This window comes from Aethalodelphis obliquidens, unplaced genomic scaffold (assembly GCF_003676395.1).
Source record: "Aethalodelphis obliquidens isolate GAN/ISIS:26980383/991018 unplaced genomic scaffold, ASM367639v1 scaffold94, whole genome shotgun sequence".
Classification (NCBI taxonomy): domain Eukaryota; kingdom Metazoa; phylum Chordata; class Mammalia; order Artiodactyla; family Delphinidae; genus Aethalodelphis; species Aethalodelphis obliquidens.
In genome coordinates this window covers 1,266,253-1,292,233 of record NW_020838038.1, presented here as the reverse complement: position 1 = coordinate 1,292,233, position 25,981 = coordinate 1,266,253, and the positions used below count along the sequence as shown (strand labels likewise).

The 25,981-nt window shown below is 41.7% G+C and overlaps 1 protein-coding gene across 7 annotated transcripts; it reads right to left on the bottom strand.

The window, feature by feature from the left end:
- Positions 1-207: 207 nt before the first annotated feature.
- On the bottom strand, positions 208-25,624 carry RBBP7 (RB binding protein 7, chromatin remodeling factor). Of its 7 annotated transcripts, none has more exons than XM_027095773.1 (13): positions 25,254-25,540; positions 24,296-24,440; positions 18,447-18,592; positions 17,571-17,630; positions 14,652-14,825; positions 13,416-13,531; positions 9,034-9,194; positions 8,142-8,268; positions 7,947-8,024; positions 6,502-6,578; positions 4,504-4,561; positions 1,450-1,560; positions 208-666 (listed from the first exon to the last, which is right to left on the bottom strand). In XM_027095773.1, the coding sequence occupies exons 1-13, from the start codon at positions 25,267-25,269 to the stop codon at positions 598-600; spliced, it is 1,338 nt and encodes a 445-aa protein (XP_026951574.1). In that variant the 5' UTR covers positions 25,270-25,540; the 3' UTR covers positions 208-597. The 7 variants fall into 7 exon arrangements, with proteins under 7 accessions (XP_026951574.1, XP_026951570.1, XP_026951571.1 ...); XM_027095769.1 differs by lacking the exon at positions 25,254-25,540 and adding an exon at positions 24,717-24,879; XM_027095770.1 differs by lacking the exon at positions 25,254-25,540 and adding an exon at positions 24,717-24,879 and having other exon boundaries at positions 14,652-14,798.
- Positions 25,625-25,981: the final 357 nt, after the last annotated feature.

Sequence of the window (25,981 nt, the reverse complement as noted above, 5' to 3'; positions counted from 1 at the left end):
GTAGTTCTAGATTCACCAATCAAGCACAAAATACAGACACCTAACTTCTCCCCACGTCTGCATAGGATACCATCGCGTACCTTGGAAAGAAATTCAGGTAGTTCTCAGCATGTATACCCTGACAGCCTCCTCATGAAGGGACATACATAGATCCATCCATACACACACACACACCCCCAACCCAGGTTCTAAAAGAATAAAACAAAGTTTATTTTAAAACTTTATTTCTGCAAAGCCAATCAAGAAGTATTGGAGGGAAAAAGTGTAAAAGTTAATTATTCTTGCATATTTAGGAAGAGCAAGCACTTAGTTTGAGAAAACAAGGACTTAAAATAGTTGAATCAAAGGCAGTACCCTGCTACTGTATTTTAAAACAATGGCTGATGATCTTTCTTAAGCAACATTCCTTTCTTCCCTAAAAGCTACAATATGATACAGTACGCAATAGCTCACTTGAAAAGTGCTAGGATCAGAAGGTAAAGAACGCCATATGCCACCCCACTTAGACTTTCTACTATACAATGCCATTTTGGCGCTTGATAAATCAAGCATTTGTGTAGCATTACATTCAATAGAAACGTTTCTCATACTTTGGGTTTAAGATCCTTGCCCCTCCAGTTCCGATGTTGTGACATCTGACTCTTCATCATTGTAAATATTTTCAGCCTGGAGACAACCAAATAAAATCAGAGGTAAAACTCCCCAAAGATTTTACAAGACTATCTAAAAATAGCATTCACTAGTTCTATCCAGATTTTAGCTGTCACTGGCCAGCGTGATTTAGTGCTGGAAATTAAATGTGGACACATTTTGGAGTAAAACTTAGTTTCCTTTTTGTTTTACCCCCAAAGACCAATAAATTTCATGAGGAAAAGGCACGCCAGTGTTCTCAAAAATTATTTGCCAGCATGTAACTCCACACACACACCTAGCTGCCCATGCACTACTACTTATTTCAGTTATCCATAAAAGGTGTTTTCCAAAAGCATTTCAGACACTTCGACGGAGTGATAGTCCTGAAGTGCTTAGTGCACATCACCACAGAACTCAGTATCTCAGTGTGAACGCACTGATGTTTCCTCCCGTATCCTTCATGCCTACGACATATCAGACACTGGACATGGAGCAGTGATGCCAAGAGCCCAGCTGATAAAGGGCGTAACGATCATGAAAATCGGAGCAGGTGCTGCCCAGCTGATAAAGGGCGTAACGATCATGAAAATCGGAGCAGGTGCTATGTCTACATCAACGTGCACAGATTTCTCCCATCCCAACAGGTGCATATTGAACTTAAAGACTGCTGTTAAAATGGAAAAAGGTCTTTTCAGACTTTCTATAAATATTTGATATAATATGTACCTAAATGTTTGATATATGTCTATTACATTACATCATTAGTAAAATCTCTCCAAGATAGTCATTGAGGAAAAATAAATACTTTAGGCTCACCATTTGCCATATCTGCATGATGTTATCCTCGGACACCGAGCAAATGACCCAAGGCTCATTGGGGTTCCAACTAAAATCTGATATCTTGGCGGTGTGTCCTCCATGAATAAACTGTTAATAAGAAGAAAAAAAGCCTTGGTTTCATATCTCATGTTAGAAGTTAGTTTTTAGAGCATCAGTCTTGTAACGGGTCGCTGAACCGCAGTTTGGAGTGAGGGTGGTACAGGCTTAGTAAGCCAGCCCTCCACCACTCTTGATTTTGGCAACTTCCAAACCCTCCAAAAAAGGTGATAGGATAGTACAACGAACGCCTGGATAACCATCACCTAGGTTCCCCAAATACTATTTCGTTAACACACCACCTGCTGAGCCACCACAAAGTTGCAGACAGCACACCTAACCCCTAAATACTTCAGCCTGCATCACCAAAAACAAAGGACATTTTCCTTCACGACCACAGTGCCATTTCCATAGCTAATACAATTAACACTAAAATTCTGCCTCATTAGCAAATATATAGATACAAATATTCAAGGTCATACATTTCCAGGATGTCTTATGTTATACATACTCTCCTAAAACTGGCCAACCTGGAGTCTCCTGGTTCTTCTGTGGCCCCCTGAAAGATCCCCTTCTCCCCCTTACTAATGGAAAAGCATACTTCTCAGCCATCCTTCAATCTCTCCAAGGCACACTGCCCCAAGGCTGGGGGAAAAAAAGAATTCTTGGGACTCCAGAAGGTCCCCCATAAGACCTAAACCGAGGTATTTGCTAAGAAATGCTGAAGCGGGCAGTCTTACTTCCTGCACTGGGCTTTATTTATCTTAGAATTAAGATTCAGAAGAAACAGTTCTTGGGACTTCCTTGGTGGTCCAGTGGTTAAGACTCCGTGCTTCCACTGCAGGGGGCGCAGGTTCGAGCCCTAGTCAGGGAACTAAGATCCCACGTGCCACGCAGCGCGGCCAAAAAAAAAAGAGGACTTCCCTGGTGGCACAGTGGTTACGAATCCGCTTGCCAATGCAGGGGACACAGGTTCGAGCCCTGGTCTGGGAAGATCCCATGTGCCGCGGAGCAACTAAACCCGTGCACCACAACTACTGAGCCTGTGGTCTAGAGCCCATGCTCTGCAACGAGAAGCCCGCACACCACAACAAAGAGTAGCCCCTGCTCACTGCAACTAGAGAAAAAGCCTGCGCACAGCAACCAAGACCCAGTGTAGCCAAAAAAAAAATTAAAATTAAAAAAAAGAAACAATTTTCACATGGAGAATATGAATACTTTTGTTATGAACTGGTAAGTCACCCTTCCTGACAGAAAGTCAGATTTGACTTTAGTTTGACAGTGAGATCTATCTCCACCAATTAGGTTATATGCAATGTAACTATTTTACCTAGTATAAAATGGGAAAAACAGCTTTTAAATATAGTCATAAAGGGGACATAAGTGAAAATCCTTTCAGACCACAGGCTTGGAATATATACAGGAGTCATTAAATCAAGACATTGTTATATTTAAATTCTTGTTAGTATCCAGTTTACTACACTTAAATGTCCCTTGATTTCAGACTCTCATGAAAAAAGAAGCAAAATACTAGTGGATTTTGTCAAGGCCCATGAAACTGTTACAGAGACATTGTACAAATACATTGTCCTCTCCCTGCAATATCAAAAACTAGCAGGAAACCTTAAAAACATTATACACTAAGTGCAAGGACCAGTCACAAAAGACCACATACTGCATGATTCCTGTCATATGAAACATCCAGAACAGGCAAATCTAGAGAGATAGAAAGTAGATTAGTGGTAGCCGGGGGCTCACAAAAGAAGACTGGGAAGTGATGGTTAAGGGTACAATTTCTTTTTGAGGTAAAAAAAATATTCTGAAATTGACTTGTGGTGACAGTTGTCCAACTCTATGAACATAGTAAAAATCACTGAAGTGTATACTTCAGTGAACTGTATGATCTGTAAATTATATCTCAGTAAGCGTTAACAAAGTAAAAAAAAAAGAAAAAAGTAAAAATGGTTGGTAGCAACACCTTAGCTAAAAAAAGACTTAAAAAATTTACGAGGCCCTGCATCACAAAACAGACTTCTCAAATTAAGACACCCAATACAGAATACAGCATTTAGATGCTGTCATCTGTCTATGGTAGCACTTTATTGAGAAATACTATAAGCAGCAGAAGTATTAACACTGAACGTGCTAGTACGTCAGGCACGGTAACACACAGGGCAAGGAGTAAGGGGGTCTCGGATGGCCATACTATGTAGCACCTAGTGAACAACTTCTGTGTGCAGGGCTCATCCTCAATGGCCTTCTTTACCTTTTAAAAGTGGTGGGCAAAGCCCAAGCATTCCAAAAATTAGTACTGGCCTAAGAGCTAAATATACGTTACAGAGGAACGAGTGGTTATCTGCCAAATGACTGGTGGAGATAAATGTTGAATTCAGAGTGAGGACAAAGAACCATTACCAAGTCTGGCAATGAATCATAGAAAAGTGACCTGAAGTGTACAATGAAGGACTCAGAGTCAGGAAGGATGAGGACAGATACCACCATGCAAACCTTCAAAGGGCCAAGGAGATGCCAAGATAATTTAATTAGGAATGGGAGGAAGATGGTGGGCACTGTTGGCATCAACAAGATCGAGGAAGCATTCATTTTTCTGAGCAGGGAACTTAATCAGGTCATTAAGTTTTTCCATACTGTTAGAAAGTGTTAAGTATTGCTAATTGAATATCAATGCCCCTCACCCCCAAACCCTCAGAAACATCATAATTGAGAGAATCAGTGAGAAATTATTATACACTATTTTTCCAGGAGCCTAAATTATTCTTAGTGAAACATTGGTAAAACCTACTGGGCTCTATTTACTATTTTCAATAAATGTCAAAACTCTATCACAATAACCTCCAAGGCCTCCAATTTGAAATCATCTTCAAGAGCTAGAATTTGAAGTTCTTGACTCATTTTCCAGATACATGAAACAATGACAAATAGTCCAGTCTGCATATGACATTTCATCTTGCATTAAGAAAAGCCAATATATACCAGGAGTTCTGGAGGCCCGTCTTCTGCATCTTCTGCTGATTGTTCTTCTCCAATTTTGCTATTGAGAAAGAACACAATGCCTTCATTACTGAAATTCTTCTAGCATCTATGTTTGCAAAGCCAGCATCAGCCCACAAATCCCATCCTAAAACACACACTCTAAAAGCAACTTACTTCTCTAGTGTTATCGGTTAGAGTTTTTGTATTAATTATTTGGTGGGAGGGTGTGGTGCTTACTTCCTGGAAATGGTAATAAGAGCCGTTCATAACTGAAGCTGAAGAATAGTAATTATTGTTAATAAATATTAACTTAAAATTCATTCACTATTTTAACTGAGGTGTTTCCTGCATTAGGATTAAAAGGTGAAAAGAATATAAAATATCTACAGAAGAACTGATGCCCAGTCCCTACACTTCACTCTTAAAGCCTTTTTCATCCCAGGAGTGAAATACAATTACACATCAGTACTGTAGATGTGTCTAAAGATATGACAACAAAACAACTTTAACTATGGAATATATAAGCCAAGGAAAGGTTAAGTTTTAATTTTTTCTTATCTTAAAAACGTCAATTTGTAGAATTTGCTGCCAGCAGTTCCAACAGTGAAATCACTCGTTACACACCAATCATCAGCCCTGATACCTAGGTACACAGGTGGACTTTGCTAGTAATAGCTGCTTAAAAAAAAAAAAAAATACAGCCAAAATACACAACTTTCCATGTGCTAGACTTTTTCTTTCCAATAAAGCTAATCGAACAAGCCAAACACATGGGACTGCTAGACAATTATGTTTCTCCTCCCACTGTCAGGAGAACAATCGCTAACATCGACCATTTTAATCCATAATTTTATCTAATGTATGCTTTTAACAGCAAGCAAGACATGAATAAACTTTAAGAAGAAATTATACAATGCCTGCAAATTTATTTACGGCACCCCTAAAGACAATCCAGTTGCCAGGACATCAGACTTTCAAACCTTGCTGCACCAGTTCATACAACACTGTAGTTTTTGTTTAAGGTTTCTAATTTTACTACTAAAATTGTTTTCAAGTTAAAAAAAAAAATCACTCAAGTGTCTGTTTTAAAGATTCTCTACATTTTCAAGCATCTATCACAGCCAGAGTTTGTTCCATAAGAACACAGAACGTTAGATGTTTAGCAGTTTTACAACACAAGCATTTTATTCTGCAGTGTCTCTATTCCATACACTGAAAAGTGGGTCTACTGTCTCTGTAAGTAAGGCAGCCTTGACTAAAAACTTAGTCCACTTCAAAGCAATACAGGTAGGAAAGAAGTTATTTTCAGGAATTTAATGATTTAAATTTGAGATAAGGACATCTTACAGAGATGTATGTAACGGAACATTATTAATGGCTCTAAAGGCTCAAAAAAAGCAAAGGAGTCTGAAATTCTTGCAACAGCAACTCTGCAGTCAAGGAACTTTAAGAATTGGGAGCAACTCTTTACACAATGAGCGCCCAGAAGAACTTAAGATCTCTGACAGCACGGGCTGTGCTTATCCTGTTCCCAAGTTTACCCCAGCAGCTACACAACCCACAGCGGGAGCTCATACCTGCGAAGAGAACCAATGAAAGCACAGAAGAGCAAATGGTAAAAAACCTGAGAAAGACTAGTCCTGCAGGTGTAAGTGTGACCCAAGGAGACATGAACAGCTAATGTCTTTACCCCCTTCTACAGCAGAAGTGTTTTCAATGCCATCATTTTGATGTTGAAACACACATGCACCCCCGCCCCCTGACTTCAGTCCTAATTATCAATAGAAAAACAAAACTCACATATGCATAAATTTACTTTACAGTCCATTTGCTGATTCACTTCTATTTTATGGAACAGACTCTTCAGGAAGGTACTTAAAATTAATATTAGACTTATTAAACTGGGGTTAGCAAATTGCTCTTCTAGTTTATGAATTACTACATAATCTGCCAGATTAGCATATTTATGCAATTTCTTGTCACCAGATACCGAGTTACCTTAAATCCCACACGTTCAGGCGGCGATCAGTACCACTTGAAGCCAGAATAGTTTCGTTATGTGGAGACCAGTGGACCTAGCAATACATATTTGAAAATGTAAAGAATCATCCGTTCCTAAGTTTGTGGATATTGTTCTAATCCTTGACATTTTCCCATTTCGTGTTCTATACCCTCTCCTTGGCCTACAAGCCCTCACCCTCTTTGTTCTGTCCCTTCAGGTACTCTTTTTTTTTTTTAAACACCTTTATTGGAGTATAATTGCTTTACAATGGTGTGTTAGTTTCTGCTTTATAACAAAGTGAATCAGTTATACATATACATATATCCCCATCTCTCTTCCCTCTTGTGTCTCCCTCCCTCCCACCCTCCCAGGTGGTCACAAAGCACTGAGAGCCGATCTCCCTGTGCTATGCGGCTGCTTCCCACTAGCTATCTGTTTTACGTTTGGTAGTGTATTTATGTCCATGCCACTCTCACTTCGTCCCAGCTTACCCTTCCCCCTCCCCGTATCCTCAAGTCCATGCTCTAGTAGGTCTGTCTTTATTCCCGTCTTACCCCTAGGTTCTTCATGACCTTTTTTCTTTCTTAGATTCCATATATATGTGTTAGCATACGGTATTTGTTTTTCTCTTTCTGACTTACTTCACTATGTATGACAGACTCTAGGTCCATCCACCTCACTGCAAATAACTCAATTTTGTTGGACCATCTCCTCAGCTTTCCCCCAGGAAGGTCATACTCCCCAACACAAGGGAACTCAGCTAGGGGTCCAAATAAACTTATTCAGCCCCAAAACCATCCCAGAAGCTTTTAACATTTTCAATGAAGTATATTTTAGCCTATGCAAATCTGTTTTAAACCACATACAAGATATTTTTCACTAGAGGACCCACCATGCTGATATACCTTAAGGGAAGAATCTCTGGATTTCACTTTTTAAAATTTTATTTACTTATTTTATTGATTGATTGCTGTGCCACACCGCTGATCTCAGTTCCCCGACCAGGGACTGAACCCAGGCCATAGTAGTGACAGTGCCGAATCCTAACCACTAGACCACCAGGGAACTCCCTTCACTTTTTAAACTGATCCTATTTTGCAAGGTTTTTTCCTTCTACTTCTGAACTAAGAGTTTCTAAAAAGATCCAAGTTATTTCTCACTAGTTAACTTACATAGGAGAAGAGGAGCTTTCAAAAATAAAAAACAGGGATTCCCCTGGCAGTCCAGTGGTTCGGACTCTGCGCTTTCACTGCCGAGGGCGTGGGTTCAATCCCTGGTCGGGGAACTAAGATCCTGCAAGTCACGAGGTTTGGCCAAAAAAAACAAAACAACAACAAAAAAACAATGCCCACTGACCATGATATAAAAGAAAAAAATTTTTTGATTTCCCTCTACCAAAACGTTACTAAAATCTGACAGATATCAGAAAACTGTCACATACCTGGAAAATTTCATCTTTATGAGATTCGAAGGTATGGAGTTTCAATTTTAAATTACGCAGATCCCATAAAGCTACAGTCTGAAGAAAAATAAATGAAAAGGAATTCATTTATGCACTTTACATAAGAATTTTAAAATATTGCAGTAACAAGACCACTGGGTTTGTAAACACCAAGTATGCAAAAACTTAAGAAACCTTATCCGCAGAGCCAGTTGCGAGAATGAACTCGCTGTAGGGATTGAACGACAGGCAATTGACCTCAGCGGTGTGCGCATCAACCAGGTGGCTCGGCTTGGAGGTGGTGTTGGACCTGGTGTCCCATCTAAAACACAAAGGTACAAGCAAGGCACATAGCACACGAGCAGGCTGCTCAACCCGACCCAGCCTCTCTCCCCAACGCTCGGCGCCCACACCAGCACCACCCCACGCCACTGTTCTCTCGCTAACTCGCCCCTTCAGGGACACCAACCACGCAGAGTTGGACTTCCAACCACTAACTGATATGTGCTAAACCTGCGCAAAACAAACTAGGGCTATTTCTGCTTTCTTGTTCCTTACGTTCCTGTCTGGATTACCAGCTATTTCAAGCGTGCACAAAATACTACATAAAGAAAATAACAATTTGATACCTACAACCTAGCCTTGTCAAATTTCCGTGTTTTGCTTTGTTTGCCTCAGATATTAGCTTATGAGATAAAAAGCATTCCAGGCAGTTGAATGCAGCCCCGTGGCCATGCCTTGATGCAATCACTCTCTCCCTCAACTTCAATGCAAACCACCCTGATCCCAATTTTGATACATACCACTGCCCTAAGCATGTTTCTTTGTGTGTACATACCTGTTTTCCTTTCTTTTTCTAAATAAAAAGTTGTGTTCAACCATACAGCACAGTAACTTTTATGTAAAAAGGCCATACCTACTTGCAGTTTATTATGTCAATTATACCTCACTAAAGCTATTTTTTTTCTTTTTTTTGAAGGCCAAGACATAATTACAAAAAAAAGAAATCAAACCACAGGCCACCACAATCACTGATGGCCATTCAGGACACCCATATAATGAGACCCCACTGAATTTTCCACCTTACATCATAAGTTTCTGATCATCAGCAACAGATCCAAACAATGATTCATGCAGCAGGTGCCAGGCCACATCCTCTACAACAGCCGAGTGGCCAGTAAAAATCGCTTTAGCATCCACAATTTTGCCTTCCTTTGGTCCTGCATTAATATCCCACAGACAGACAGTCTGAAGAAGGAACAAAACAAGTTATAAGATACTGAATTTAAATGCTAACACCTTATTTAAAACACCTTTATTAAAAACAAAACTACTTAACTATATAAAAGTTACAAATAAACACGAGGAGGAAATATAAACAAAAGTAAAGCTTCATAAACAGAAGAGTGTATTGGTACAGCTTCCACAATCTGAGATGCAGAGGGCAAGGAAGATACAGTGTAATGGGGACAGGAAGACAGCATGGTGGCAGGCAAGAAATTCAAGATAGAGTTTCCACCTACATACATTCAGTCAAGTATCTAAAATTCACCCAGATTACACAACACAACACTGACAGCCTGGTGTTCGGTATCTACTGAACAGAAATGCACATCTTAAAACTTAACGCTGGGTTGGGAGACTGGGAATTAAAACTAAAATATGCCTCTTAAAAAGCAAAAGCCTTTGGCCAAGTCTCACTTCATGGCAGAAACCACTACACACATCGGGAAGTGCAAAAGGTGAATGACCTAGGAACCCCTATGAGGCTACTGGAAGACGCCACAGGGCCTGCCCACACCTCAAAGATCACAGATCAGCAGGCTCTGGGAGTTGAGTCTCTTCTTAACATCTCATCATAAAAATAGTTGAGAAAAGTCTTAAGTTTCTATGAAAAAATACTGCAAGCTATAGCGCAATGATTCTCATCTCAATGGTTTAAAACAAGAGGTAATTCCATTAAGCTATATTCGACCTAATTCCACTGACACTAGTATCAGCTTCATCTCTTTATAAATCACTTTTTTTACCTGAAAGGGTTTCTGTTACATAATACACATGGCCCTCAGTCTCTGTTGGTACTTGCACAATGTACATGCACGGAAGAGATGGAACGTGTGGAACTCTTGCCATCACCTGTTCCTCACCTCAGAAGGATCCTGGGAACATTAGCAAGATCCCTGGCATATGTGGAGCCCTTGGGAAACGTCAGCTATTAATTATGACTAGCAAGTCCCAGCCTGGTGTCTTCAAAAAGTACTAGCAGTTAAGTTCCTGAGTATAACCCATCCTCCCTGTTGGGAGGATGTTCACTTTGAGGGAAACAAAGGAAAGCTTCCTTCCAGAGAACTGAGGTAGACCCTTGCTTCCCGGCCTCCCTTGGAGCATGGTTGCAAGAACATGACATGGGCTCAATCATCTGACCAGGTCTTTGAATTGTGAACAGCAACAAAAGGAGAATCTGTTCTGATGATTGGGGGGCGGGGGTGTTACATCCACTTTCCAAGGGTGGCAAGAATGACATCCTCACTGGCCTAATTTGGGTCAACGACCCGGCCTCCCCTCTTTTCCAGACCATTTTCTAGCCGCCACAGCACTTCTGTGAGCTACCCTACCCAAGGCCCTTCCAATCAATTACTTTTCTGTTTAAATCAGCCAGCACCATCTTTGCAGCCACCAAGGAAAATAGTTATGGAAGTTCTCAAAAAAGTAAAAATGGCACTACCACATGATCCAGCAATCCCACTTGGGTATTTATGCAAAGAAAACGAAAACACTAACTCGTAAAGATATCTGCACCCCCATGTTCACTGTGGCATTATTTACAATAGCCAAGACAAGGAAACAACCTAAGTATCCATCAATGCATGAACGGATAAAGATGTGCTGTATATACACAATGGAATACTACTCAGCCATAAAAAGAGGAAATCTTGTCATCTGTGACAAAATGAACTTTGAGGGCAGTATGCTAAGCGAAGTAAGTTAGAGAAAGACAAATACCACATGATCTCTCTTATATACGGAAACTTAAAAACAACAACAAAAAACAAGCTCATAGACACAAAGAACAGATTGGTGGTTGCCAGGGGTGGAGGGTGGGAGAAATAGGTGAAGGGGGTATACATTTATTTTTTAAAAACAAATTAAAAGAGATATTTTTTAAAAGCACTCAGAAAATGCCCCTGAAGAATATCCTTAAAAACAAAAAATAAAAATAGTAAAAATTTAAAATTTACAAAAATGTAGAGAAAAATTATAGAAAACAAAACAAAACAAAACCATCAGCCAGAGTTGGTTTTGGTTGTTTGTAACTAAACAATCTTGATTGGGCCAATTGCCTACTTTCAATATTTCAAAACGCTGAACAGAAACTGCAATTAACAGACAAATAAAGAAGGTCTGTGATGTGACAGGCCCTGTTCTAGGTATGGGGATATACTAAGGAAGAAGGCAAGTAACCTCCTCTCACAAAGCTGACATAAAACGCTAACTGTGGCCAAGTTACATGAGCTTTCAAAAGCTCCAGAAGTCTACTCTCGGCTTGTACTTGGAGTCATACCAGACACTTCAGGCTTACAGCATGGGAACCATGAAAGAAAATATGGGGCTGTTAGTGGCAAGAATGCTACAAACGTTGATCTATAATAAATTAACAAGATCACTTTGCATTTGTGTGGTACTTTTCATTAATTAAAACACTTTATATTAAAAGATGCCAAGGCAACTCAACAGGGAAAGATTGGCTGGGAAAGCTAGATAGCCACACACAGAGGATGAAGTTGGACCTCTACACCTCACACCATATCAAAATGGATCAAAGACCTAAATATAAGAGGTAAAACTGTAAAATTCTTAGAAAAAACATAGGTGTAAATTTTTGTGATGTTGGATTATGTAATGGTTTCTTAGATATGGTATCAAAAGCAAAAGTGACATAAAATATATAAACTGAACTCAAAATTTAAAACTTCTGGGCTTCAGAGGAAATCATCAAAAAAGTGAAAAGAGGGCTTCCGTGGTGGCGCAGTGGTTGAGAGTCCGCCTGCCGATGCAGGGGACACGGGTTCGTGCCCCGGTCCGGGAAGATCCCATGTGCCGCGGAGCGGCTGGGCCCGTGAGCCACGGCCGCTGAGCCTGCGTGTCCGGAGCCTGTGCTCCGCAACGGGAGAGGCCACAACAGTAAGAGGCCCGCATACCGGGGCGGGGGGGGAAGTGAAGAGACAACCCAAAGAATGGGAGAAATTTTAAAAAAATCATATATCTGATAAAGGACTTGAATCTAGAATATATAAAGCACTCTCAAGGAAATACAAAATGAAAATGGACAAAGGATTTCAATACAAATTTTTCCAAAGATGGTACAGAAATGGCCAGTAAGCACATGAAAAGATGCTCAACACCATTAGTACATATAAGTCAAAACCACAATGAAATACCACTTCACACCCACTAGAATGGCTATAATAAAGACAGACCATAACAAGTGTTGGTGAGGACATGGAGAAACTGGTAGCCTCATACATTGTTGGTAGGAATGTGAAGTGGTGCAGCTGCTTTGGAAAAGTTTGGCAGTTCTTCAAACAGCTAAACATAAAGTTACCACATGACTCAGTAATTCAACTCCTAGGTGACTACCCAAGAGAAATGAAAACATACCTACACAAAAACCTGTACAAAAATGTTCAGAGTAGCAATACTCAAAAGTAGCCCCAAGGGGAAACAACCCAAATGTCTACCAACTGATAAATGAATAAATTGTGGTATATCTATATAATGGAGTATTGTTCAGCCATAAAAAGGGATGAAGTACCGACACTGCTTTCACATGGATGAACCTTGAAAACATTAATGCTAAATAAAAGCAGCCAGACAGAAAGAGCCGCATACTATATGATTCCATTTATATGTAATATCAAGAAAAGATAAATCTATTGATTGAAAGTAAACTAGTGGTTGCCAGGAGCTCAGGGAAGGAAGGAGTGACTGTTCAATGGGTATGGAGTTACTTTTTGTGACATTTGATGAAAATGTTTTAGAATTAGATACTAGTGATGGTTTCACAACTTTGTAAATATACTAAAACCTACAGATTGTACACTTAAAAAACAGTATTAAAAAAACCCAAAAAAACCAAAAAACAACTAAACTAAAATGTAATTTATATTAATCAGGCCTCACAAACACTTTAAAGAGTCTCCATTACAGAGGTCCACTGTTAAATAATGGGACACCTTTTGCCCACTTTCCTTCCACTCTAAGGCTGCTTCAAAAGAGCTTTGTGGAATTCTAAGGCTCCAAAAGGGCAGTGTGATAACCATTTCTCTAAATCCTGTGGAAATGTTATCACAACAATCAGTATTATCTTAGAAAACCTTTCATCTATTAGTCTCCATCAGTGCAGAGCTGTCCGTGACACAGTCTTTAACTCTCAGTGCATGAGTAGATTAGGAAGAATAGGTTTCTCACATGGTCGTCAGATGCACTTAAGAGATGTCCACTCAAATTAGAATTCCAAGAAAGACCATAGCCTTCCTTTTGGTGGCCTCTTAACCTAAGATCAGGATTACATTCTCCACTTGGGTCTAAAAAAAAAAAAAAACAAAAAAAAAAAAGGAGGAAAGAAAAGAAAAGAAAAAAAAAGAAAAAGAAATACATTAACTACTAAGTGATTATCTGTTTATCAGAACTGGTAAGAGCAAATTCCCACTCCTGAGTGAGCCGTAACATTTATCATAATGCCTGGAAAAGCACCACACACAAGCAAGGACTTGGTTTCACCCACGACCACCCTGAAAAGCTGTTCTCTGTGCTTCATTTCAAATACTCAATGCAAACCAGGTTTCGTGACCATAAAATGACTTGTTCCTTTGCAAAACCTAGTACTAAGCTCTAACACAAAATACTGAAAACTATACCAGCCCACAAATTTACATGGTGACAACCCACCCCAGCTCCAAGTCCAGTTTTAAGAACATTTTTGTGAGGAAACAGTTAACACAGCAGGTCTGGCTGTTCAGTCCTTGCATGTCTCCAAGGTAGCCTGCAACCATGACTGACCTAGCCAGCCCCTGGGAATGTGACTCTCACAAAATTCTTCATGTCGCCGTCTGATGAAGCTGTGTATGCCCAGAGCAGTGGGGCATGCTGTGGCAGCTTGTCGAGACCTGTAGGATTGTTGAGCAAGATTCATGATGCATCTGGCTTCACTGCTGGGGTCCTGAGTTTCCCTTACCATGGCTGGTCACAGAGCAGAATGTATCTGTGTGACCAGACCTCCATAAAATCCCCAGACACTGAGACTCAAATGGGCTTCCCTGGGCAGAGATATTTATGCCCCTGTGGTATGTGGCCCCAGAGGAGAAGGATTCACAAGACTATGCCTGACCTCTCTGGACTCTGCCTGATGTGTATCTTTCTCCTCCTGCCTTTGCTCTGTAACCTTTGCTGTAATAAACCTTAGCCAGTTTTTATTCCCGTTTTTCTGCTCTATATCCTCTGCTCTAATAAACTTTAGCCAGGAATATAATAACCTGCTGTGAGGTTCTTCTGTTAAATCACTGAACTTGGCATGGTTTTGGGACCCCTGAAACAATTTCTAAACCTTTAAAAATTAGAGTATACTAGTTTGAATGACGTCAAAGCTATTATCATTTTGAATCAAGAAGAAGGGTCAAGCAATGGTCTGACTTTATTACTACATACCTGGTTTAGCAGGGTGCTTTGTATAGTCAAAAACCAGCACGTCAGAAGACGGCGTTTTTGTAGCAATGATGTGAGGATTCTGCGGCATGTAACGAGCACGGTTTACTTCTCCTTCGTGGTTAATTTTAATTTCACATTCAATTTTTCCTGTTACAGAACCAAAGCCACCAAATTCTAATGTGAGAAGAAAGAAATAAACACATACACTTACGATTAAAATTCACAAGTCACTCAGTTTAATCAACCTGAGATTTTAATCTGACAGAATACAACACAAATTGCCAAGAGAGAGGGAGAGAGGGCACGCAAGAACACAAAAATATAGGCTCGCTTGTCACTTGGAATTAATTTATTCTCGAAGCCCATGTGAATTGGAAAATGTTGATACCTATTTTATGCAGTTCAGTTCCACCTTGGACTTAAAACATTTAAAAATAAGCTTCTTTCAGTTGTGAAGATGATGTAATTATTCACGAAAATTCAAACAACCACACAATTAACACACCTCAGCCTTTTAGTTCAAATACAACTCATTTGGAAGTGCTGAAATTAGAATTGTATTTTAGGTTTCATTAAGACAGGTTCATCCTCAGGAGTATGAACACTCCTTGAGTCTAAAGTCAAAAACATCCTCATATCGGAAATCCAACTAACACCCACTCAATCCCAAGACAGACAGGCAGACAGACAGACAGACAGACACACACACACACACACACACACACACACACACACACACACGTACGTCAGTTCCACCAGAATCCCTGAACACATTCAATCCAGTTGAACATGTCGGTTCAACTGCTAGTGGAGTGCCAAAGCTAAAATGAGTGGGCTAACCTCCCTATCTGGTGTAGGAATATGACTACAATGTTAAATAGTTACTAAAAAGGCCTTGGGAGAAAAAAAAGGCCTTGGAAAAGTAAGAAAGCCACATAAAAAGTGTAACTTCGGAGCAGAAGCAAGGTGATAGCAGAAAGAATACAAGTAGAGAACATCTAAGCAGATAAGAGCAAACAAGAACATGTTCTCTTTTGTGCTCGTAGATACAAATCTGAATTAGTTGCTGACTTGAAAAAATTCGGAGGCTTCACATTATAACTGTTACTTCTTCCTGACCTATATCTCTTCTCCTTTGCACATTCCTTTTCAGCTCACCCTGTGTCTCAGGTCAAGTAACACTAACTCAAATGCCTAATGAAACCAGGCAGGTAACAACTAAAACAGACTGGCTGGGGCCTGGCGAAAACACACCGAAAGCAGTAAGCCTTTTCTCAGTTTCAGCCAGGCCCTGCTATGTGGGAATGCTCAAGCAACACTAGCTCCCATGCCTTACTATCAGAATTTAGCCATTCTTGGGAATTCCCTGGCGGTCCAGTTGTTAGGACTCAGTGCTTTCACTTCGGGGCCCGGGTTTGATCCTTGGTTGGGGAACTAAGATCCCGCAAGCCACGGGGCCTGGGGTGGGGGGATGGGGGGAAGAATTTAGCCATTCTTCTCTATGGCAAACACTGCTTACTATTTCTGAGGCTCAAAGTCATAGCCCATTTCACACAACAACTCTCACACAACCATACGCAATCACCCATTTCCCTCTTAGCACTTCCCCTTCCCATCGAGTCAATGGAAGAAAATGCCTCAGCCTTTCCAAGACACCCCTCCTGATCCTATCACCTGCCACCACCAGAGACCCTGCTCCAAAGCTGCCGCTTTTATATTTTCAATCTCCCACCACCGTGGACCCCAAGGATTCTTTCTCACCCTTCTGCTACAAAGATACTCAAGTTTCCAAATTCCTTTAGTGAAAACAAACTGAACAGCTCTCCTTTAATAAAAGCTGGGCTTCCAGGTAAGATTTACTGTGTACACAGGGCTTTGTTTTCTCAAACTCAAAAGGAAAAGCTTGAAAAATCACTATCTTAATGACAATAGTATCCATTAAAAATACCATAACTGAAAATTTTAAAAGGCGTTAACTGTGAATTACTGTAGTCACTTGTTAGAATGTAATTCACTGGACAAGTTACTAATAACAATATCTCCATGTATCCATGCACAGAGACTAATTCTTAAGCTGAAAGTCCAATTAAGTACATAGTTTAGGACTAACAACCATTAAAATTTTTCTGATTACAACAATATTTACAGAAATAATGCATAAGGTTGTAGGGTAATGGACTATGAATTGTGGAAGTGGTAAACTGAGTAAATCATTTTGGAAAAGGTTTATATTATTTTAGGTTGACAATGAATATACCACACAACTCAGCAATTCCACTCCACTACATAAGTTCTCCCACGTGTACGAGGAGATGGAACAAGGATGTTCACTGAAGCATTGCTCTTAACAGCAAAACACCCACACAGATACAATCCAACTGCCCCTTGATAGAAGAATAAATTAAGGTTTAAGCATAATGGAATACTATACGGTTGTTAAAAGAATGACCTAGGCATTTACATAGTATACACAGACAAAACTGAATGAAAAAAGCAAACTGCAAAACAACATTATGTATGTTTATTACTGTATGAATAATAAAAAATACAAATAGTTGAAAACGGCACACTAATTTCAGGACCGTGATGAATTCTGGAGAAGCAAGCAAGGAGGAATGGAGTAGGGGTGGCAAGACTTTAGCTAAAAAGTAGAATTTTATTTTCAATAAGAAAGCTCTATTCAACCATTTGGGGCTGTGGGGAAAGCACTAACCCAGCAGGTCTGGTTGCTTAGCCCTCACAGTTCTGACGGACACTGGGCCCATGACTGACCCTTGACCAACTCCTGGGACCATGACCTCAGAATGTTCTCGATGTCACTGATGGGTTGATTTTGTGGGGTACATCTGAAGCAAGGGACCATGCTATACCAGTCTGTCAGGGTTGCTTTGCACAAATATCAAGACTGATGATACGCACCTGATTTCATTACGGGGGTCCCGAGTTCAGCTGTCATGGCTGGCTGCCAATATGATGTGCCTACAAAACCAACCGCCATGAAAGATTGAGACCCTGACCCTCGAATGGGTGTCCCTGAGCAGAGATAGTCCACACTTGTCCCTGTCGTTTGCTGCCAGAGGGAAAGCACATCCTGTGTGGCCCTGGATGAGACTTGTGCTGGACCTCTGTAGACTCCCTGAGACTCCCTGATGCTTATCTTTGTCCTGCTGCTTTTGTATTTTTCATTGTAACAAACTTTAGCCATGAGCATAATCTGCTGAGTCTTGTGAGTCCTCCTAGCAAAATCACCAAACTTGGGTGGTTGTGGGAATACCAAAACAGGGGGATGTATGATTGGATTGGGGGATGGGAGTCAACAGCTTCCATAAAAAACCCACTATTAACTGTTTGGTGTAAATGCCTCCTGACTTTTTCCTATGCCTACACCAACACATATTCTTACTGTTACCAAAACAGTTACTATAATCACACATACCAGTTACTCTATTTTAGAAACCTTTCCATACCAGTGCATACAGATTTATCTCCCTGTCTGTGTGTAAAATTCAAAGTTAGGTCATTCTTAGTAACTGCTGCACAGTATTTCAAACATACCATAATGTGTTTGACCAACTTCCTATGAACTAACATCTGGGTTGCTAGGTTGAGCCTAATTTTTCAATCTTGCAAATACTGCTACTGTAAAATCCTTGTGCACATGTGGGTGAGTAGTTCTGTAGGATAAAGTCCTAGAAGTTAAACTGCTGGGCCAAAAGATATTAGTACAACGTTTTAATAGCATATAATTAGAGGCCTATTCCTTGACACCAATGCTGGAATATATGGTATACCTACCACCCTTCTCACTGTCACAGTGGGAAGCATCAAACTGTGCATCATCATTCGGAATATGGACTCGAGCAACCACAAGATGATTCTGCTCATCAGATGTGTGAGTCCCCAGCACTAGCCAATGAAGGGCATAATCCTTTCCTTCTGGTCTGTTTAGGAAAGAAAGAAAGTCATACTAATCCTTTAAGAAATCAGTTGCTAACAAATCCAGTCCATCACCCATCCCCATGTTCATAAATCATGACTTATTGCCTAAAAAAAAATCTTCAATTTTAAATACACTAGTTGTTTCTGGTTTCCGAGTAAGAAGCAACAAAGTACAACGGAAAAAAAAAGTGCTGAGTCAGAAAAACTGGGTTTAAATCCTGGCTCAAACTAAAATTAGTTATACGCAATTCCTTAAATCACAACTTCCCTGTGGGCCTCAGTTTCTTCACCTAAACAACAGGTTATGAGTGAAAATGGCACTACGTGAAAACCCCTTGTTTATATTTACGGTGCTTAAAGCTTATAAAATAGGCATTCTCATTTTTACGGGAGAAGGGAGGTGGGTCTTTGTTACCTATTCTGTGGAAACTCACTTTGTGGCTGAAGAAATCACTGATACCTCTTGGCACCCTGGTCCAAGAAATGATTTTGCATCTGCATCTATTAACAATGCTTAAGCAATGATTCTGCATCTGGATCTATTAACAATGCTTTCCCATTTGTACTATCTAGAAGAGCAATTTTCACCTGTGTTCCATGGTCCCATCTCAGTAAGGAAGGCTGAGAAGTAAGGCTCTGGGCCCCAGCATCAGACAGCCTAGACTATCTGTTTCTAAATTCCAGTTGCACAAAGGATTCAGTGGTTTAGAAAAAAAGGTTTGTGGGTTACTTCTAGGCATGTAATTTATTAATAACTGGGCTTCCCTGGTGGCACAGTGGTTAAGAATCTGACTGCCAATGCAGAGGACACAGGTTCGAGCCCTGGCCCGGGAAGATCCCACATGCCACGGAGCATCTAAGCCCGGGCACCACAACTACTGACTCTGTGCTCTAGAGCCCGAAAGCCACAACTACTGAAGCCCGCGCGCCTGGAGCCGGTGCTCCGCAACGAGAAGCCACAGCAAAGAGAAGCCCGTGCACCGCAACAAAGAGCAGCCCCCGTTCACCACAACTAGAGAAAGCCCACGTGCAGCAACAAGGACCCAACACAGATAAAAGTGAATAAATTTATTTTTAAAAATCTATTAATAACTAAAAAATACAAGATGAAATTTTACCAATATTTGGCTTAGGGTAAAAAACAGCAATAAATACACAAAAACTCCAAGAAAAGAATAAGGCAGCCATGGCTAAGCAACAGCAGTTTATTTGAAAAAAGACATGGGTCTGAGTCGACGTGCATTCAGTGACCAAGAATACGACGTGGCTATCAAAAAAGATAATTAATTTCATCTGAGATGAACTTATATAGGGAAGAAGGCAAAACACATGAGCATTAACTCATTTTTAACTGGAAAAACTACACTTAGAAAATTAGGCTCTAGCAATGTACTTTAGGAGGATTTGGACAAAATGAAACCTTTACAAGGAATAGTGGCTTAAAATGAAAGGGAACCTAAACATATCTCATGAGAACCGTTTGAAAAGAAATAGGAATACTTGAGAGAAAGGAGGCAGCACAGAGCAATGTTAGGACTGACATAAAAGGAAGAAAGTGACTTCTTTTTAATGGCATTAAGCAGAAAAAACTAAGACCAGCAGGTAAAGTTACAGGTTAAACACGTCAATCCATCATATGACCTTTCTAAGGAGCAGGACCACAGATGGACTAGAGGGTCTGAAAAACTCCTTTTGACTCTAAAATTCAATTATTCTGGTTTCCCCTGACCCGATCATCACATAAGGATTTTTCTTTTTACTACAAATTCTTTCATCTCCATCATTAAAATACAAGCCTATTTTCCTGAGCCAATCAATATCTATTTTCCTCCAATACTGGATGCACCTAAGGCTGCAGAAGCACTCATTATAAAAGACCTTGTGCATTTTCAGTGCCAGAATCCTTTGACCACTTTAACTCTACTGCTAAGACATTCACCCAACAACCACAGATTATCACAAGGTTATTCTCAGTAGCATTGCCTAAAGCAGCAAAAGACTGAAAACAAATATCCATCAATAAGGAACTGGTGACATAAATTATAGTATATCCATAAACGGAATTTTATGGAGCCTTTAAAACAAAAGAACATATATATAAGCATGCTGATAGGAAAAAAGTCTCCAACATAAACTTCTAATTAAAAAGTCAAGTGAATTGGGAATTCCCTGGTAGTCCAGTGGTTAGGACTCCATGCTTCCACTGCAGGGGGCATGGTCAGGGAACTAAGATGCAAAGTCAAGTCAACAACTTGCTACCAGAAAAAAAGATGGAGGGACACAGCATGTACTTCTTCATGCCGGCAGGATGGATAAGAAATCACCAAACAAGGACTGCCTCCACTCTGGGTAAGGGAACTGGGAGAATAGAGGATGTGGAAGGGGGACTTATGCAGTTTTGTATCATCTGAGTTTGAATGTATACACAGGTTTTTAGGTAGAGAGTAAGTCTTAACATGTTTAAGAAATTATCCAATTAAGAGATATGAAATAATGATCTAGCAGTTTTGGAGAATAATTTCTTAGAAATACCTAAATAAAAAGTTTAAAGAGCCAAATCAATTATATGGATGATCACCTAAGTGAATTTAAGGACAACAGCTCAGAAAGTGCAAGTAATCATTCGGAAGCATGCTGTATGTAGGCAGAAGGCCAGCCTGATGAGGTTGAGTAGAGCCTATCTCTCAAAGAGCCAGGCTATAAGAGTAGCCAACATTTTTACTGTCCTACATAGTGACGAAACACAATCACAGTCCCTTCATACCCTAAACAGAACCCTGCAAAGCACCAGACAGCCGTCCTCAACACCCAAGAATGCAAGCTGGCTGGCATTTTCTTGCATTCCCAGAGCCACTGCACGTACCACAACCAGATCCCACTTCTTTGCATGCAAAGAACACCATGGAATATATAATTTAGTTAAAGTATTTTCTGTTAAGTTCCTAAGTGTTAATATAAAAGTAATATCTGGGGGGCTTCCCTGGTGGCACAGTGGTTAAGAATCCGCCTGCCAATGCAGGGGACATGGGTTCGAGCCCTGATCTGGGAAGATCCCACATGCCATGGAGCAACTAAGCCCGTGCACCACAACTACTAAGCCTGCGCCCTAGAGCCTGTAAGCTACAACTACTGAGCCTGTGTGCTGCAACTACTGAAGCCCATGTGCCTAGAGCCCGTGCTCCACAATAAGAGAAGCCACTGCAATGAGAAGCCCACACACTGCAAAGAAGAGTAGCCCCTGCTCACCGCAACTAGAGAAAGCCTGCGCACAGCAACAAAGACCCAAAGCAGCCAAAAATAAAAATTAAAAAATTAAAAAAAAATAAATTAAAAAAAAAGTAATATCTGGGCTGATATACACAGATCTATAAGGCTGATATACACAGATCTATAATTTTAAAATCTTTACGCAAAACATGTTATCGGTAACATTTTAAAAAGACTTCAGTATATTACTCAGCCATAAAAAGAAATGAAATTGAATTATTTGTAGTGAGGTGGATGGACCTAGAGTCTGTCATACCGAGTGAAGTAAGTCAGAAAGAGAAAAACAAATACTGTATGCTAACACATACATATGGAATCTAAAGAAAAAAAAAGTCTAGGGGTAAGACGGGAATAAAGACGCAGACCTACTAGACAATGGACTTAAGGACACGGGGAGGGGGAAGGGTAAGCTGGGACAAAGTGAGAGTGGCATGGACATATATACACTACCAAACGTAAAACCGATAGCTAGTGAGAAGCAACCACATAGCACAGGGAGATCAGCTAGGTGCTTTGTGACCACCTAGAAGGGTGGGATAGGGAGGGTGGGAGGAGGGAGACGCAAGAGGGAGGAGATATGGGGATATATGTATATGTACAGCTGATTCACTTTGTTATACAGCAGAAACTAACACACCATTGTAAAGCAATTATACTCCAATGAAGATGTTAAAATAAATAAATAAAAATAAAAAGACTTCAGTAAACAGCATTCATTGAAATACAAATGGAAAAAGAGAGATATTCCACCCTAACAAATGATTTCTGAATAGGAAAGGGTGGGAGAATTACCATCAGTCACCATTTACTGTGTACTCACTCTGTGCCAGCACTTAAACATGCACGATCTTATTTACTTGCTCAAGTGTAGGCTGTCAGAACCATGAGCACCTCCATTTACGGACCAGACTACTCCAGGATAGAGACTGACCAACTTGCCCTAATTCACAAAGCTAAGAAGCAAGGGGCAGAATTCAAACTCACGTCTCTAACTTTAAAGCCTCGGCTCTTTTCTACAGTTAGAGTAGGTCAAAAAGATCCAAGCCAATGTAAATCATCTGCTTAACAGGAAGACACAAAGAGTCAAATGCACATGATGCTCTAAACCAGAACCTCAATACCCTTAAGCATTTGACGGTCAAAGTTATAAATGTCAAGGATTAGAAACCTCCACTATTTAGTTCTTGGCCCTTCTTCCCACATCTGCACATATACATTGAGATTTTTGGGAAGCCCAGTGGAAGTCCCTAACTGTATGGAAGTCAATGTTCACATATGGAAAATCTGGCCATCATATGAAGAGTTTTATATGAAGGTAATTTACTCTTATTTTTAAAAGTTCTTGCAAAATCCCCTCTCTAGAGTTTGATTAATCCTCATTAAGTTATATGCTCACAATACTCAAAAATTAATACACTTTTAAAGTACAAAGGCACGCGCACTGCAACAAAGAGTAGCCCCCGCTTGCCACAAATAGAGAAAAGCCCGCGCGCAGCAATGAAGACCCAACGCAGCCAAAAATAAATAAATAAATAAATTTATATTAAAAAAAAATAAAGTACAAGGCCAAGTTCCTACTAGGAAAAGTGCAACTGTATGAGAAAGATAACCTAGTGCAGAGGTTGCCTCAACTCTGGGGCCACCTGGTTTGGGTTTGAAAGCCTGCTCCACCACTTACCAACTGTGTGACCTGGGGCATGTTATGTCATATCTCAGCCCCAGTTTCCACATGATTTAAAAAAAAGAATGATAAAAAGTAATTATTGTACTGTTGTATTAAACCAAATAATAGGACATAAAGCTCTTCAGATGCGCCAGGCCCTGTTCTAAGTGCTCAATAAATGTCAGCAATTATTACCATAGAAATTTTACAAAGAGGTGCAAAGAACACTCTTATAAAAACCAACAGCAACCTCAAAGTGTATCCCATACTATAAGCCAACACCACCACCTTTTCGTTGGTGAACTGCTGCTAAATTCTCTTCACCTTTGCCAATTAAGACGTATTCATCTTGGGGGCTGGTTACAAGGGTGTATTCACTTTGTAAAAATTCATCAAGCCACACGCTTATGATTTGTGCACTTTTCTGTACACATGCTATTTTCCCATAAAGTTATTAAGAAATCCATTAGTCTGGGGCCCAAAGAAATGCTGATCTATATTTAAGTCCAAGAAATGTCAAATATATCCAGTGCATCCTACATATATCCTTAATCTCACAACAGATTCTTTGTCCCCTTTTAACGCCACATTTATACGTCAGAAACCACCCCATAAATCGCTTAAGTCCTGAAAATAAAAATCACCTGCCACATCACGCAAGGTCTAAATTGATGACTTGCGTATGTTCTATGTATAAAACGCCAAAAAAAAACCCCTAGGAAATTCAAGTCAATAGTTAAATTTATGCGAAATAAAAGTTGCCAGAAACCCTTACTTAGTCACTTCAGGAAGCCACTGAACGGTAAGGCTCGGCCACTGAAGAGCATGGGTCATAACCAGGTCATACAGAAACGGTGTATTCTTCTTCCAGATTTTATATTCTTCATTGATGACACGCTCCTCCACAGTATCTTCAAACACTGAAATTTGGAGAAAGCCCACACGATTAAGTGGCTGAGAGGAATCGGAGTCACAATCTCCACTGGAGGTCACCTCAAGACGACCACACCTAATCTCCTCTTTCCCTTTACCTCTAATTTGGACACGAACAACCAACTGCTCTTCCAGAACGTGGAGAGAATATTAACACCAGGGAGCTTATTTTTTTGCACTTTAAAATCAATACCGCCTGCGTATACAAAATTGGGTAATTACACAGACAACGCAATTGCTTTGCAGGTTACAGCTGTTCGCACCTGTTCCAAGATGACGACCCGTATGTAGAGGACCTCCCCGACCCACCCGGCGAGACGAATCCACGTGTAGCAGAAACCCATCAGCCCGCTCCCTCCATCCCCCACCAGGAGAGGCCTCTGATCCCACGAAGCCCGCGTCGGCAGCCATAAGCCAGCGGGTTCCAGAATCCCCCGGACAAGGGCCGCGACCCCGAGGCGGTCGACGCGCGCGCGTGTTAGGAGGCGCCGTGCCCGCTTTCCGGCGGCAGAGGCCGCCTCCGCCCGGGGGCCTAGGGAGCGCCGCCGCTGGAGGGGGGTGGCGGGAGGGGAGGGTGGCGGGAAGGGGGCCCAACCCGCGGCCCCACGCCCGGCTCCGGAAGTGCTCGGAGCCCTCCGCGCTGCGGCCCCGTCCCGCGTAGGCCCCTCGAGCCGCGCGCCGAGCCTCGCGCCCGGCCCCGCCCCCTGCTCCTCACGCCAATTCGCGCCTTTCGCCGGCGCGTGCCGCGGCCTCGCACGCCCGCCGCCCCCCGCCGCGCGCCGCCCCGCAGGGCCTCTTACTCTCTTTACTCGCCATCTTGCGTCGGGTGTTCGCCCCTCGCCGCCTCCTCGGACTCCCCTTGCTAGCCAAGAGCAGCCCAACCGCAGGCGCTCCTGCCTTTCCCAGGCACGTCACACACTTCTAGCTCTCGAAGCCTGAGCTCCGTCTTACAGCCTGGGTGCTCCCCAGACGCTGCGTCCTTCTCTCTCACCTCCTCCCCGCTTACGGGTACCGAGGTCTGAGGCGCTCTTCTCTCTCTCTCCAAACTTGGAACGAGACTTTTCAACCCGCGCCTCCCAGCCCGCCCAGGCAGCTGAGCGCAGGCGCATCCGCCCTGGGAAAAGTGAGAGGCGGTGGCGAGGCGGGCCTGGGAGCCGACGGCTTCGTCGCCTCGACCAATGACGTGCGGCAGGCAGGTTTCACGCGGCGTTCGGAGGCGGGCTTCTAGGGGTGGGCGGGGCGTTCCACGGCAGGAAGTCGGCGAGGCGCAGGCGCAAGGACTCGCCCGGCGCTCCCAGGGCCGGCCGCGGGGGCGGATGGGGGCGCGCGGGGGTGGGGCGAAAGGAGGCGCGGCTTGCAAGCTGCGTGGGGGCTGCGAGCCCCGGGGCGGCGAGCCCTGAGGCCGCGGGGCGTGGCTGCTTGCAGCGGCCGTGGCCGTGGCGGTGGGGGTAGGGGGCAGGGAGGCTGTCGCCGCTTAGCCAAGCAAAATCTCAGAGCGAGAAAGGAAAATGGTTTCTAGTCTCGAGAG